This window comes from Mastigoproctus giganteus, chromosome 12, assembly GCF_048544385.1.
Source record: "Mastigoproctus giganteus isolate SK-2022 chromosome 12, ASM4854438v1, whole genome shotgun sequence".
Taxonomy (NCBI): Eukaryota; Metazoa; Arthropoda; class Arachnida; order Uropygi; family Thelyphonidae; genus Mastigoproctus; species Mastigoproctus giganteus.
The window spans coordinates 20511645-20524740 of record NC_143586.1 but is presented as its reverse complement, the minus strand read 5'-3'; the positions used below and the strand labels follow the sequence as shown (position 1 = coordinate 20524740).

The following is a 13096-nucleotide window of genomic DNA, read 5'->3' as shown; positions in this document are numbered from 1 at the left end:
TTTACATTCATTGAAAATATTAAAATGAATAAAATTGAAATTGGTTTGAAAGTGGTTATGGATGTGAATGGATATGAATATGTGAGTGGATATGAACTTGGAAATATAACTTGCTGTTTGCTATTATCCTTTTGTATATTACTTATAAAACTACTTTTTTCAAAAGGAAATTGGGCTATTCATTTTATATTTATTGCTTTCAGATTCAATAATAAATTTAGCAAATTTGTTTCTGATGTGCACGTGTACGTTAAGGACTTTGTTTTGATTTTTAGGAAGAATATTTACTTGATCACCAGTGGGATTCTCATGAAGAAGCATTAGCTATGTGCCGAGAATATGAGCTTCATCAAACCATTTACTTTCTTCATAGAGATTTAGTCTTTATGAGAGAGGTATATTTATATTTTCTATATTAAACTTAGCATTTATTAATCCAAAATCTGAAATAAATTTTTTGATATACACAATTAATATACAAGCTTGTATAATTCACACTTAAATAATCCTCAATCACCACTCAATCCTTTTGAAGGGCAGCATCGGGGATTTTTGTGACTGTACAGGCCGTATAAGGAAAGAGTTAGTTAGCATCATACTTTGTTTTGGTTCGTAAGAGATAAAGAAGACACAAGACATCCTTTTAGATTATACTTCTTTAATGCAGCTACTGTTTCTCCTTTCCAAATTAAGCTAAAATATTTTACTTGCCAACCTATAGAGAAATATTTATTCCAGTGTTCATTAAATATGCAAAGTTTGAAGTCAACTTTTCTTTTTCATGGATACATTTTTGAGCAAGAATATTTTAGGGTGAACTTTATTACATATAAATTTATAAGGATGTATGTAATTTATATACGTATTTCATTAAAATAAAAAGAAAACTTTTACTATTTAAACTTCTAAAAATTATATAAAGATGCTTTGCAGCTGTATGTCATGTGTATATCAAAATGTTGGGGGTGCATGCTTATATCGTCCAGCTCTCTCTTTCAAAACAATCCGAACATGTGCTGCCAACAGCTATTTACTGTCCAACTTCAAACTCACACAACAAACTTTCCATCTTCCTTGTTTATTCATTCACTGCCATTTTCTGGAACAAAATTCCTTCATATGTATTTCCTGAAAATTACAGTCTACAGAAGTTAAAGTTTAATGTCAACAAATATCTTCTTTCATCTTCTCAACCTCCAACCCATGCATGGTACTAAGTACTATAGGTTCTAATACCTCTCATGTTTGGGATTTTCATAAAAAAAAAAAAAATCTTAACGACCTTGAAGTTAACTAATGTTGTACAAGGGTCCCATATTTTGTCTCTAGGTTGTCTAATTTGACTAATATTAATTTTCAAAATTCTTTCATGGGCTTTGAAACTTTGTGTGCAAGTCATAGTTTCAGAACTCTGCTCAAGAGGGTACATTTTGTATGTTTAACCAAAACAAAAAAAAAAAACTTGCATCTGTTAGAATGGAAATGCCAGCATGAATTTTAGTATTTCTCCAGTATGATATTCAGTTTTTATCTGCACTGCATTGATTTTCTATAGACCTTTGGTCTATCAGCTTTAATTTTGCTTGCATCATGCCATTTTGTTTTGGAAGTAGGAATCCAGAAAAAAAAATTATATAACAGGACTGATACTAAAGATATTTGCTATTATTGTCCAACATAGTGTTAGAATTAAGAATAAAATTATAGAGTGCACCATTTAAAACTATTTCCTGCTTTTTATCCCAAAAAATCTGAATTGTTGTTTAATGTACGCTTGTGCCTGGTCTTGTTTTTTTATTTTTTTTATTTTACATCTGCTTCAGGGTTAATTGATTATAGTTGAAGAAAAATCTGGTAATCCTTTGTCTGGCAAGTCTCATTCTCTTCCTATTTTTAGAACACACTAGGTGGTAGCTGACTCTCATCAACCGATGCGATACCACCACTTTGCTTATTGGAGGCTTAAAGTGGTGGAATCCATGTTTAGTCTCCAGAGCAAAGTTTCAGTCAAACCCCCCCCCCCATCTCTTCTATCATGCAGTGTGATTGATGTCCTTTGAGGTTATGATGAACACCATGGTGAGATCCAATCTTCCTTACATTTCGCGGATACAGCTCTAAAACAGTGCTCACAGGCCGGTTGCTAGTTAGATACACTGAACTGAACCTATTGGTAACTCTCTAGGAGTCTTCCGGATCAGCTAGTGTATAATCTTGCTGCCTCTATTCTGCCAGATAGTGACTGGACGGAGTCCGAGCAGTGTGTATGCAGGGGGCATTGTCGAGGCCACGTTATGTTATGGATCTGGGTATATTGCTTATTGGAGGCTTGAAGTGGTGGAACCCATGTTTAGTCTCTAGAGCTAAGTTCCAGTCAACTCTTCCCTATCTCTTCCATCATGCAGTATGATTGATGCCTTTTGAGGTTATGATGAACATCGTGGCGAGATCCAATATTCCTTACATTTCGAGGGTACAGCTCTAAAACGGTGATCGCAGGCCGGCCACTAGTTAGTACACCGGACCAAACCTATTGGTAACTCTCTAGGAAGCTTCCGGATCAGCTGGTGTATAATCTTGCTACATCTACTCTGCTAGATAGTTACTGGAGGGAGTCCGAGTAGTGTGTATGGAGGAAGCATTGTTGAAGCCACGTTATGTCAAGGATCTGGGTATATTCTTACCATGTCCATGTGTACGCCATATACAAAAATTTCATTACTTCATACAGCATATCCCACCCACTTTTTCTTACTATTGAATACACACTGAATTGTCAAACTAATGGAGCAAGCTTATCTGCGAAAAGATCCGAACCTCCCAAGCACTTCCTAATTCATTTCACAAATATACGAGGTCTCAATTCTAATCTCAACGATGTCCATTTCCACTTGCAGTCTGCCAACACCCATGTACTTTTTCTGACAGAATCTTAGTTATCGGTTGATTCAACTACTGCTCATCTCAGATGCACAAATTATTCGCTGTATGATTCCTTTCGTCTCAAAGGTGGTACTTGTGCATATGTCCATTCTGATATTCCCTGTCAGAGACTTGGCAATTTGGAATCTCCTCTCTTTGATCTTCTGTAGCTTAAAATCTCTCTACCTCATTGTGTCAAATTCATCTGTTGTCTCTGCCGTTCACCCAACTCCACTAATCACTTGGAGCTCTTTGACTTCCTCTCTTTGCAACTTGACTTTCTCCAGTCCAACTTTCCTAACAGTGAAGTAATTTTCCTTGGTGATTTTAATGTTCACAACTCTAGCTGGCTTCCGTTTTCTAGTCACACTGACCCAGCTTGTCGAGATGCTGAGGCTTTTGCAATTACTAATGACCCAGCACAGATTGTTCATTTTCCTACAAGAATACTGGACAATCCTAATCATACAGCCAATACGCTTGATCTCTTTCTCACAAACAACCCTTCTAAGTACACGGTCAAAGTGAGAGGTCCTTTAGACACTTCAGATCACAACTTGGTGATTGTCTCTTCTCCAATGGAACCTTTATATCATGGCTATTCCCAACCTCGTGTTGTTTGGCATTACAAGAATGCAAAATGGGATGACCTGCGAGACTTCTTTTCTTCTTTTCCTTGGTCGGATTACTGTTTCAAAACTTCTGATGTCAACGTTTGCTCAGATCGTGTCAGTGAAATTATTCTTGCAGGAATGGAATCCTTTATCCCACACTCCACTTTAAAATCTCGTCCTTTATCTAAACCCTGGTTTTCCAATAAATGTGCTAAGGCTGTTCAAGAGAAGAATGTTGCATATCATTATTGGCTTGTTTGTAATTCTCCAATTTCATTTTCTGCGTACACCAAAGCTCGCAACAATTGTAAAGCAGTTATTAATCAATCAAAACTTGAGTTTGAACAGGCTAAGAGTAGAAAACCTGCTTCTTGCCCTAATGGTAGCCTAGCATTCTGGTCTCTTGCCAAAGCTATTGGCCGCAACTTTTGTCCATCTCTGCTCCCACTTTTGTTCAAACCAGATGGTTCTGTTGTCACTTCAGCCAAGGATAAAGCTGACCTGCTAGCATCCCATTTTTCTTCCAATTCATGTATTAATGATCTTGGTAAAACACCTCCCACCATTCCCAACATGCTCCATTTAATGCCTCCTGTGGTCTTCCGTCAAAAGGATATCAGAAGGATTTTGATGAATCTTGATGCTAAGAAAGTTCCAGGTCCTCATGGTATTTCTCCACTTGTTCTCAAAACCTGTGCTCCTGAACTTACTCCTATTCTTTGCTGCCTTTTTTCATTTTCTTATTCCCAAGGTGTTTTTCCTTCTGCTTGGAAATTTGCTCATATCCAGCCAGTTCCTAAACAGGGTGCCAAATCCCTCCCATCCAATTATCGTCTCATTGCAATTACTTCTACTCTTTCTAAAGTAATGGAGAAATCGATTAACCCCCAACTCTTAAACTACCTAGAAACCTTCCGTCTGATCAACGATCGCCAGTATGGATTACGTCAGTGTCGATCCACTGGTGATATTCTGGCTTATGTTACCCATTTATGGAATAATTCAATGGAAAGGTTCGGTGAAACGCAAGTAGTTGCTGTTGACATCTCAAAGGCTTTTGATCGTGTTTGGCATAAAGGTCTTCTAAACAAGCTTCCATCTTATGGTTTGCCAACTGTTTTTTGTAATTGGTTATTCAGTTTTCTCTCTGATCGCTCACTGAGGGTGATGATAGATGGCTCTCTGTCTTCTAACTTCTCCACTAATGCCGGTGTCCCCCAAGATTCAGTTCTTTCCCCCCACTCTTTTCCTCTTCTATATTAATGACCTTCTTCCATTGACTAGAAATCCTGTCCATAGTTTTGCCGATGATAGCACATTGCATTCCACTTTCCATTTTGAGAAACCTTGTCCTGCTCAATCAGCTTCAACTTCTCGAAAATCTGCTACCAATTCCTTAAATGCCAATCTTCAGGTAATTCTCCAGTGGGGCAAAGACAACTTAGTTGATTTCAACCCTTCTAAAACTCAGTCTTGTCTTATATTTCGCAAAAAGGATTTTTCTGCTCCTATGCTTATCTTTAGTGACACTCCGATTTCTAGGCAAAATGATATATCTCTTTTGGGGGTTACCGTGATGTCTAATCTCTCTTGGCACAAGCACATTACAAATATTGCTTTCTCTGCATCTAAAAAACTTGGTTTTCTCTTAGCATTAATTTTCTTCCAACCTCTGTACAAATCGCAAATGCACCCTACCATGAAATATTGTTTCTAAATCTGGTGCAGTGCCCCTAAAACTTCTCTCAGACTTCTGAAATCCATTCAGATGAGGGCTGTTAGGTTAATTAATGACTCATCTCTAACAGAGTTTCTCCACTCTCTGTCTCATAGACGGTCTGTTTCTGCTGCATGCCTTTTGTACAGGTACTTCCAAGGGTATTGTTCTTCTGAATTAGCTTCTATAATTCCTGCTTCCTCTCTTTCAAAACAGCCCGAAGACGTGCTGCCACCAGCCAACGTCCATTTACTGTCCCACTTCAAATCCACAGAACCAATTTTTAATCTTCCTCGTTTATTCATTCGACTGCCATTTTCTGGAAAACATTGCTTCATACATATTCCCCGAAAATTAGTATGCAGAAGTTCAAGTGTAATGACAACAACTATCTTCTTTCGTCTTCTCAATCTCCAACCCAAGCATGGTACTAAGTAATATAGGTTCTATAAGTAATATAGGTTCATGGTACTAAGTAATATAGGTTCTCTTTTGGGGGTTACCGTGATGTCTAATCTCTCTTGGCACGCCATCTTAATGGGTAACATGGAAATCTATGATAGATATAAGCTGGCCGCCATCTTTCTGTGTTTCTTTCCGATTCCCTTGATAAGATATGAAAGTTGAAGACAGGATTATTTTAATTTTAATTTTCATTTTAATTATTAGTTATTTCAACTTAATTGATTTATGACTACGTAAGGGGAATAATTTCATATTATAATCATGCACGATTGAGCATTGAGAGATTAACAGTCCTACTAAAAAGGTATAAGGTTTTTCACCTATTTCTTAAAGAAATATGAAAAAAACAACACTGACACAACAACGGAAACAAAATGGTACAGAGGGACTTTATTCAAAAATGGCAACACAGCACTGGCTGCCATGATACAGATGCATCACTGCCAAAAATGGAACAAAGAGAAGAGGTGGTCCTCAGTAGGAGATATGGCCACCCCTAATGTTGATTCAGGTTTTGCATCGCCTGTCCATACTTAGAATAATGTAGTTGATAAGTTTTTGTGGTAACATTGTCCATTCCTCTGTCAGCGCCATCTTCAGCTGGTGAACATTTTCTGGTGAGTGTGGATGTGCCGCTAGTTGTCTCCCCAGAGCATCCCATATATGTTCGTTGGGATTTAGATCAGTGGAATAGGCAGGCCAATTGAACAATGTCCTCACTTTCCAAAAGCAAATCAACAGCTGCAGTGCGATGGGGTGTGGCATTATTATCCATAAACACAAACTCAGGGCCAAAAGCACCTCGGAACAGATGCATATTAGTATTAGTAATGGCCACATGGTACAAGGAAGCCTATGGCTTATGCTGCACCAGCCAAAAATAAAATAACAAAAAATATATAAAATAAAATAATAAGAATAAAAAAATTAATAATAATAAGAAGAAAAATTTTAAAAAATAATAATAATAATAAAAATTAATAAGAGAAAAGGAAATGAACAACCTATGCATTTCCTTCGTCCCTTAGATAATTATCCAGCTGACCTTTCAATTTCCCCAGACTGTCAGCCTCTACCAGCCATGTAGGTAACGTATTCCAGTAATTTATAACTCGTTGGCTAAAAAAAAAAAAAAAATTTCCTGCAATCCAGTCTAAACGACTCCTCTCCGTAAGAATTTAAGTGCATAACAAAATATTTAAAAAAAAAACATATATATATATATATATATATATATATATATATGTGTGTAGGAAATAGTCCGAAATGTTTGGAAATAACAATTCATTATGATTATTTGTACCCCGAACCGAGCCCCTGTAACTTGAAATTATGGCCCCTAGTTCTAGAATCATTAAACCTATCATTAAACCTACACACATATTTTTTTTTCTAAAAATCCTTTAAGAATTTAAATGCATAACAAAATATTTAAAAAAAAAATATATATATGGAGGAATAGTCCGAAATGTCTGGAAATAACAATTCACGATTATTTTTACCTGAACTGAGCCCGAGCATCCTTCTTGTTACCCAGCCTAAGGGCCAGGTGCAGGCCCGTGCAGACCTCTACCACGCTGTGTGGGAAGGACAGTGATTTTACCAACTGTGCTGCCTCTGAGAGGATATAAGGTAAATAAAGATTTACCTTATATCCTCTCAGAGGCAGGATATAAGGTAAATCTTCAGGTAAGATAAAGATAAAGATTATCGTCATCATTATTCAATCTGTAAAGTTCCACCACAGGTCAGTACTGTCCTCTCTGAAGATTTCCTTTTCTCAGCCATAACATAGCAAAAGTTTTACCATTAGCATTAGCAGAGGCATATGATGCAAGAAAGCAAGCTTATGTAGCATCAGCCAAATAAAAAAAAAAACACTTCCATTTCACCCCTCAATTCGTTTGAAATACCTGTCCAGCTGAGCCTTAAATTTATTTAGGCTATCAACTTCCACAACAAGGGATGGAAGTCTGTTATACCAACTAACTACCCGCTGGCTAAAGGCAAATTTCCGCACATCTATCCTACAACTGTCTTTCCTCAATCTGAATTTATGCCCTCTCAGGTGATTATTCTGAGCAAGAGGAAGAATCCCATCAGCATTGAGCATGCTCAAACCATTCAAGGCTTTATACACTTCTATCAGATCACCTTGCCGGTGCCTAGTCTCCAGACACTGTAATTTGCAAAACTTAAGCCTTTCTTCGTAAGAGCAACACTTTGTTCCATTCGCTAATCTTGTTGCCCTTCTCTGTACTCGTTCCAGCAGCTCTACATCCTTCTTGAAATGAGGCCTCCAGACCTGTATACAGTACTCAAGGTGTGGCCTGACCATTGCCTTATACAAGGAATAATCACATCCTTATTCCTGCTAGAAAAATTCCTGTATATCATTGACAAGACACCATGAGCTACTCTTGCAGCCCATCTGCACTGCTCAGAGAACTTCATATTTGCCTGCAAAATTACCCCCAGGTCCTTTTCATTCTCTACCACTGTCAGTGTAGTACCACAGAGTTGATAAGTTATTCTGGGGTTGCTGTTTCCCATATGTAGTACTTTACATTTGTTAATGTTAAACTTCATTTGCCACCTCTCAGCCATCTGCTCAACCTTTCCAGATCCTGTTGCAGCAGCATAGAGTCAGTAGTGTCCTTAACAACCCTGCCAACCTTTGTATCGTCTGCAAACTTGGACATTAAGCTTGACATACCATCATCAATATCATTTATAAATACAGAAAACAATAATGGACCCAACACTGAACCCTGAGGGGGGCTCCACTAATAACATTAGTCCACGATGAGCAGTGTCCCAATTTGCCTCCAATGCCACACTACTTCAATTTGTGCAGCAGTCTTCCATGTGCAACAGTATCAAAAGCCTTTATAAGATCCAAATATATAATATCAGAGTTATTCTCTGCATCCAGTTCTTTTGTGTCTGCATCATAGTGTCCAATCAAATTGGTCAGGCAAGACTTTCCCTTAACAAAACCATGCTGTGTCCGAGCTATAGGCGCCTCCGTAGCCAGGTGGGCAGGAGCAGCAGTGTGCAGCACACGCTTCTTGATTAGACCGGGGTTTGAGCCCGTGCCCACCAATTACAGAGGATGCAGAAAGGTCAGGGAATGACCACTGCATATCCTCGGTGCAATATGACCTTAGTTGCTAATGCTCCTAAAAACCAAATAACAAACAACAAACAAACAAACAAACAGTGACTTGGTTACAGACCAGCTTATATCTATCATAGATTTCCATGTTACCCATTAATTTATATCTATCCCATGCATTTTTCTTCTCTGTCATATGTCTCATTAGTTCATCTGACATCCATTTAATCCTAAACCTTGAACAATATTTCTTATTTGGTATGTAAAGCCTAGTAGCTTCCAAGATAAATTCTTTGAATGCTTCCCATTTTCAGTTTGCTGTTGGTAACATCATCAGTTGGTCCCACCGTATAGAATTTAAATACTGTCTCAGGTGACCGTAGTCACCTTTACAAAAGCAAAAACCGTTCCCTTTACCCCTGATGATAGTTATCTCTTTGAGTAAATCCTACTTCAGCATACTGTAATCACTGCCACTTAGTGGTTCCTTTATCTGCAGATTCATGTACTTTATCAGTTCATGTACAATTTTGTTTTTGAGACCTTAAAAGTTTTTGCTCTCTTAAATGTTGAGTCCTTGCAGGTAGTTTAGGAATTATAATCACTGTCCTGTATGATCACTGTCCAGTATGACCAAATCCAGTATGATCACTGTCCCATAAACATTCTGCAGATCAGTGATGCAAGGAATGTTTATGGGCCTTTTTCACTCTGTAGCTTAGTTAATTCATCTTAGGCAAGAATAGTAAGCCCCCCCAAATTTGGGGGGTGAAGAACTTACTCTGTTTTTGCCTGTTTTTCTGGATGATAATTCAGAAAAACAGGCAAACTGTCCAAAAAACGCATCAGCATCATCCATGAGTGGATGAGGTTGTTCTCAGTTAACCATAATATGATAGCATTTTTTGATCCTAAATGATAATTTAATTATAATTACCTACCTACTTTACTACTTTAATATTAATTAATAATAACTTCTTTGTGTAGAAAAGAATGTCTTATGTTGTTGTTTACACAAATTATAACTGAATATAATAAATTTGAAAAACTCGCTGTATTTCCCGTATCCATCCTGCTGGTGGTCTGTAATTAATATTTCACTAATATATTTTATATTGCATGTGTAGTTGAGAGAAGAAACAGAATCTACATTAATTGTTCTGTTACAAGTCCTATTGTTTAAAAAAATCTACTCTGTAAATATATTCAAGTGAATACAGTAGGTGATTTCTCTTCTTGAAAGTTATATGATGTAGATGCATATTTTCTTTAGCCATTCCAGTGTGAAATTGTTGGTTCTTTAAACATATTTGTTTTGAAGAACATGATCATATCTGCAGTATATACAAAACTGTAATATACAGAAGTACAAATGTACACTATAATTCAAAATATAATTGGGGTGCACACTGTAATTTAAAAATAAATAATAAAAAATAAAAATAAAGTAAAATATTAGTTCTCAAAGAACTAATTTTTTTATCTAATTAAATATATTTTTTAAACAGTCTAAACCAGTTATTAAAATTTCTAATATTTCTCTAAATGAAGTGATTCTATATTTTTCATTATTTTTCTGTTTTTCTATTAAAGTTTTAGCAAATATTCTGCAGTTTTTGATTTAATTTTCCAAGCATGTTTTATGATTTTAAAATGTTCATAATTTTTTTTTAATATCCTCCCTTGAAAATCACATATATATATATTTTATATTAACATTCCCCATTTTACTGTGTTCTTTAAAGCAATTTTGCATTCTATTGATGGGTTTGAATATGCACTCAGTGTTAAATGTCTTTTTGTATTCTTCTAATTCTTCTCATATTCCTTTAATGTATGAGACTACAATGTATTTTTATATCATTTATTTATTTTCCTTTTTATCATTAAAGTGTTATCAGTCTTTTTTTTTTTATATTAGCCGTAATTTATATCTGTTATTTTTTTAAAGTTACAATTATTTTTCATTTTGATTTATTGGATTGAATTATTATTCATCTTGGAAGTAGTGTGATATGGATAACATATTTACTTTTGCCTCCAGTGTGAAAATTGCAGGTTCTTTGAACACACTATTTTTTACATAATTGTTCTGGGGTGGATGCAATCATACCTATGATAAAGCAATTTCCCATTCTATTGATAGGTTTGAATATGTACTAAGTGTTAAGTGTATTTTTGGTATTCTTCTAATTTTCTCTTTCTCATATTCCTTAAATATATGAGATTACAATGGCTTGTATTCGTTTTTTTTTTTTTTTTAGTTACAATTATTCTTTTTCCAATTCTATGAATCAGATTTTGAAAAACAGAAAAAATGGCTTTCATATCATTAGCATTAGCATTAGCATTAGTAGAGGCATTTGATGCAAGAAAGCAAGCTTATGCAGCATCAGCCAAAAAAAAAAAAGAAAAAAAAAAAAAAAAAAGTAACATAAATAAATAAAAATAACCACTTCCACTTCACCCCTCTGTTCGTTCGAAATACCTGTCCAGCTGAGCCTTAAACTTATTTAGACTATCAACTTCCACGACAAGGGATGGAAGTCTGTTCCACCCACCAACCACCCGCTGGCTAAAGGCAAATTTCCGCACATCTATCCTACATCTGTCTTTCCTCAATTTGAATTTATGCCCTCTCAGGTGATTTTTCTGAGCTAGAGGAAGAATCCCATCAGCATTGAGCATGCTCAAACCATTCAAGGCTTTGTACACCTCTATCAGATCACCCCGCTGGTGCCTAGTTTCCAGACACTGTAATTTGCAAAACTTAAGCCTTTCTTCGTAAGAGAACCCCTTTGTCCCATTCACCAATCTAGTTGCCCTTCTCTGTACTCGTTCCAGCAGCTCTACATCCTTCCTGAAATGAGGCCTCCAGGCCTGTATACAGTACTCTAGGTGTGGCCTGACCATTGCCTTATACAAGGGAATAATCACCTCCTTATCCCTGCTAGAAAAATTCCTATATATCATTGACAATACACCATGAGCTACTCTTGCAGCTCGTCTGCACTGCTCAGAGAACTTCATGCACAATTTACAATTATAATGTAGTTACATCATAACTCTAGTTTCCTTGTGTTGATTCAATATAACCCAGCCTAATTAAAATATTCTTAAAATGTTCCTATTCCAGATAAAATTTTATTCTTATATTAAATATATCAGACCTGATATATTTAAAACTTCTTTGTTTTTCCTGATTCATTTTAAAGAGGGAACCTGTTCTAAAGCAAGAACTTAGTCGGGTACGAAATCCCACACGAGCTTTCCATTGGAGAACACAAATTTGGTGTCCTCATCACTGGAGGGTAAGAAGAGTGTTTCAGGGAGAAAGTGAAACAGTAGCCACTGTTATTAGCCATACATCATCATCTCTAGCCCAACCACGCTCAGACCCTAATCAAGTAGGTATCAAATTTCAATCAAGTACTTATTACTATTTAATCAGATTTTAATAGCAATAAGTTAATATCAAATATATAAATAAGTGATAAACATTCTTCTTGCTTAATATTTGAGGCCCACTCTCTTTTTCTGTACAGCTGTTCATTGTACTCATCAGAGTCATTAGGCCTATAACACACTCCTACTCTCATTTTTGCTTTCTCAGTGTTTATGTCACACTAAACTAAACTGACTCAACATTGCATTGTCCATGCATAAACTGGATGCACTTTCTTAGATTTTGTGTTTCTTACTTAACAGCATAACCCCTCCTCCCTTCCTATCCTTTCTGTGCTTTATTGTACTCCCAAATTCCAATTCTGTATTACTTATATCTGTGTGACACCATGTCTCTGATATCCCAACAATATCTGCCTTTGATGTCTTGACCAGCACTTAAAATTCATCAAATTTATTTACTATACTACTGGGGTTGGTGTGCATGCAAGTATGCATTCCCATTCTTACTCTTAGTTACCTTAACACAGACCATGTATTTACTCGTTCCATGATGACTCCCAGCAGTCCTTGAAATCCTGAGTACCTTGCTTCCCAGGCTGCTGCTTCCAATAGAAGTACAAAAATCACTTTCGCCTCTGCATGTAGCTACTGTTAATCTGTTATTCTGTGAATCCTCCACAAGCTAGCGGTTTTCTGACCCACCTAACACTGCCTCGATAGCATCAGCAAATATTCTTGCATTCTTTCTATTTAAAGTTACCCATCTCTGTAGAAGCAGTTTCTCCTGTTAACAAGCACAGACCATGCTGGAAAAAATTCTACCCCATGAGCCTTACACAATCTCTCCATGGC

At 36.4% G+C, this 13096-nt stretch overlaps 1 protein-coding gene across 1 annotated transcript in view; it reads left to right on the top strand.

The window, feature by feature from the left end:
• The window catches only part of LOC150076763 (uncharacterized), a 408267-nt gene that overhangs the window by 216846 nt on the left and 178325 nt on the right, over positions 1-13096 (top strand). Inside the window, exons 16-17 of the mRNA XM_090386915.1 lie at positions 276-395; positions 12052-12243. Of these exons, the coding sequence (XP_090243041.1) occupies positions 276-395; positions 12052-12243 (312 nt within the window). The remainder of the gene's footprint in view (positions 1-275; positions 396-12051; positions 12244-13096) is intronic.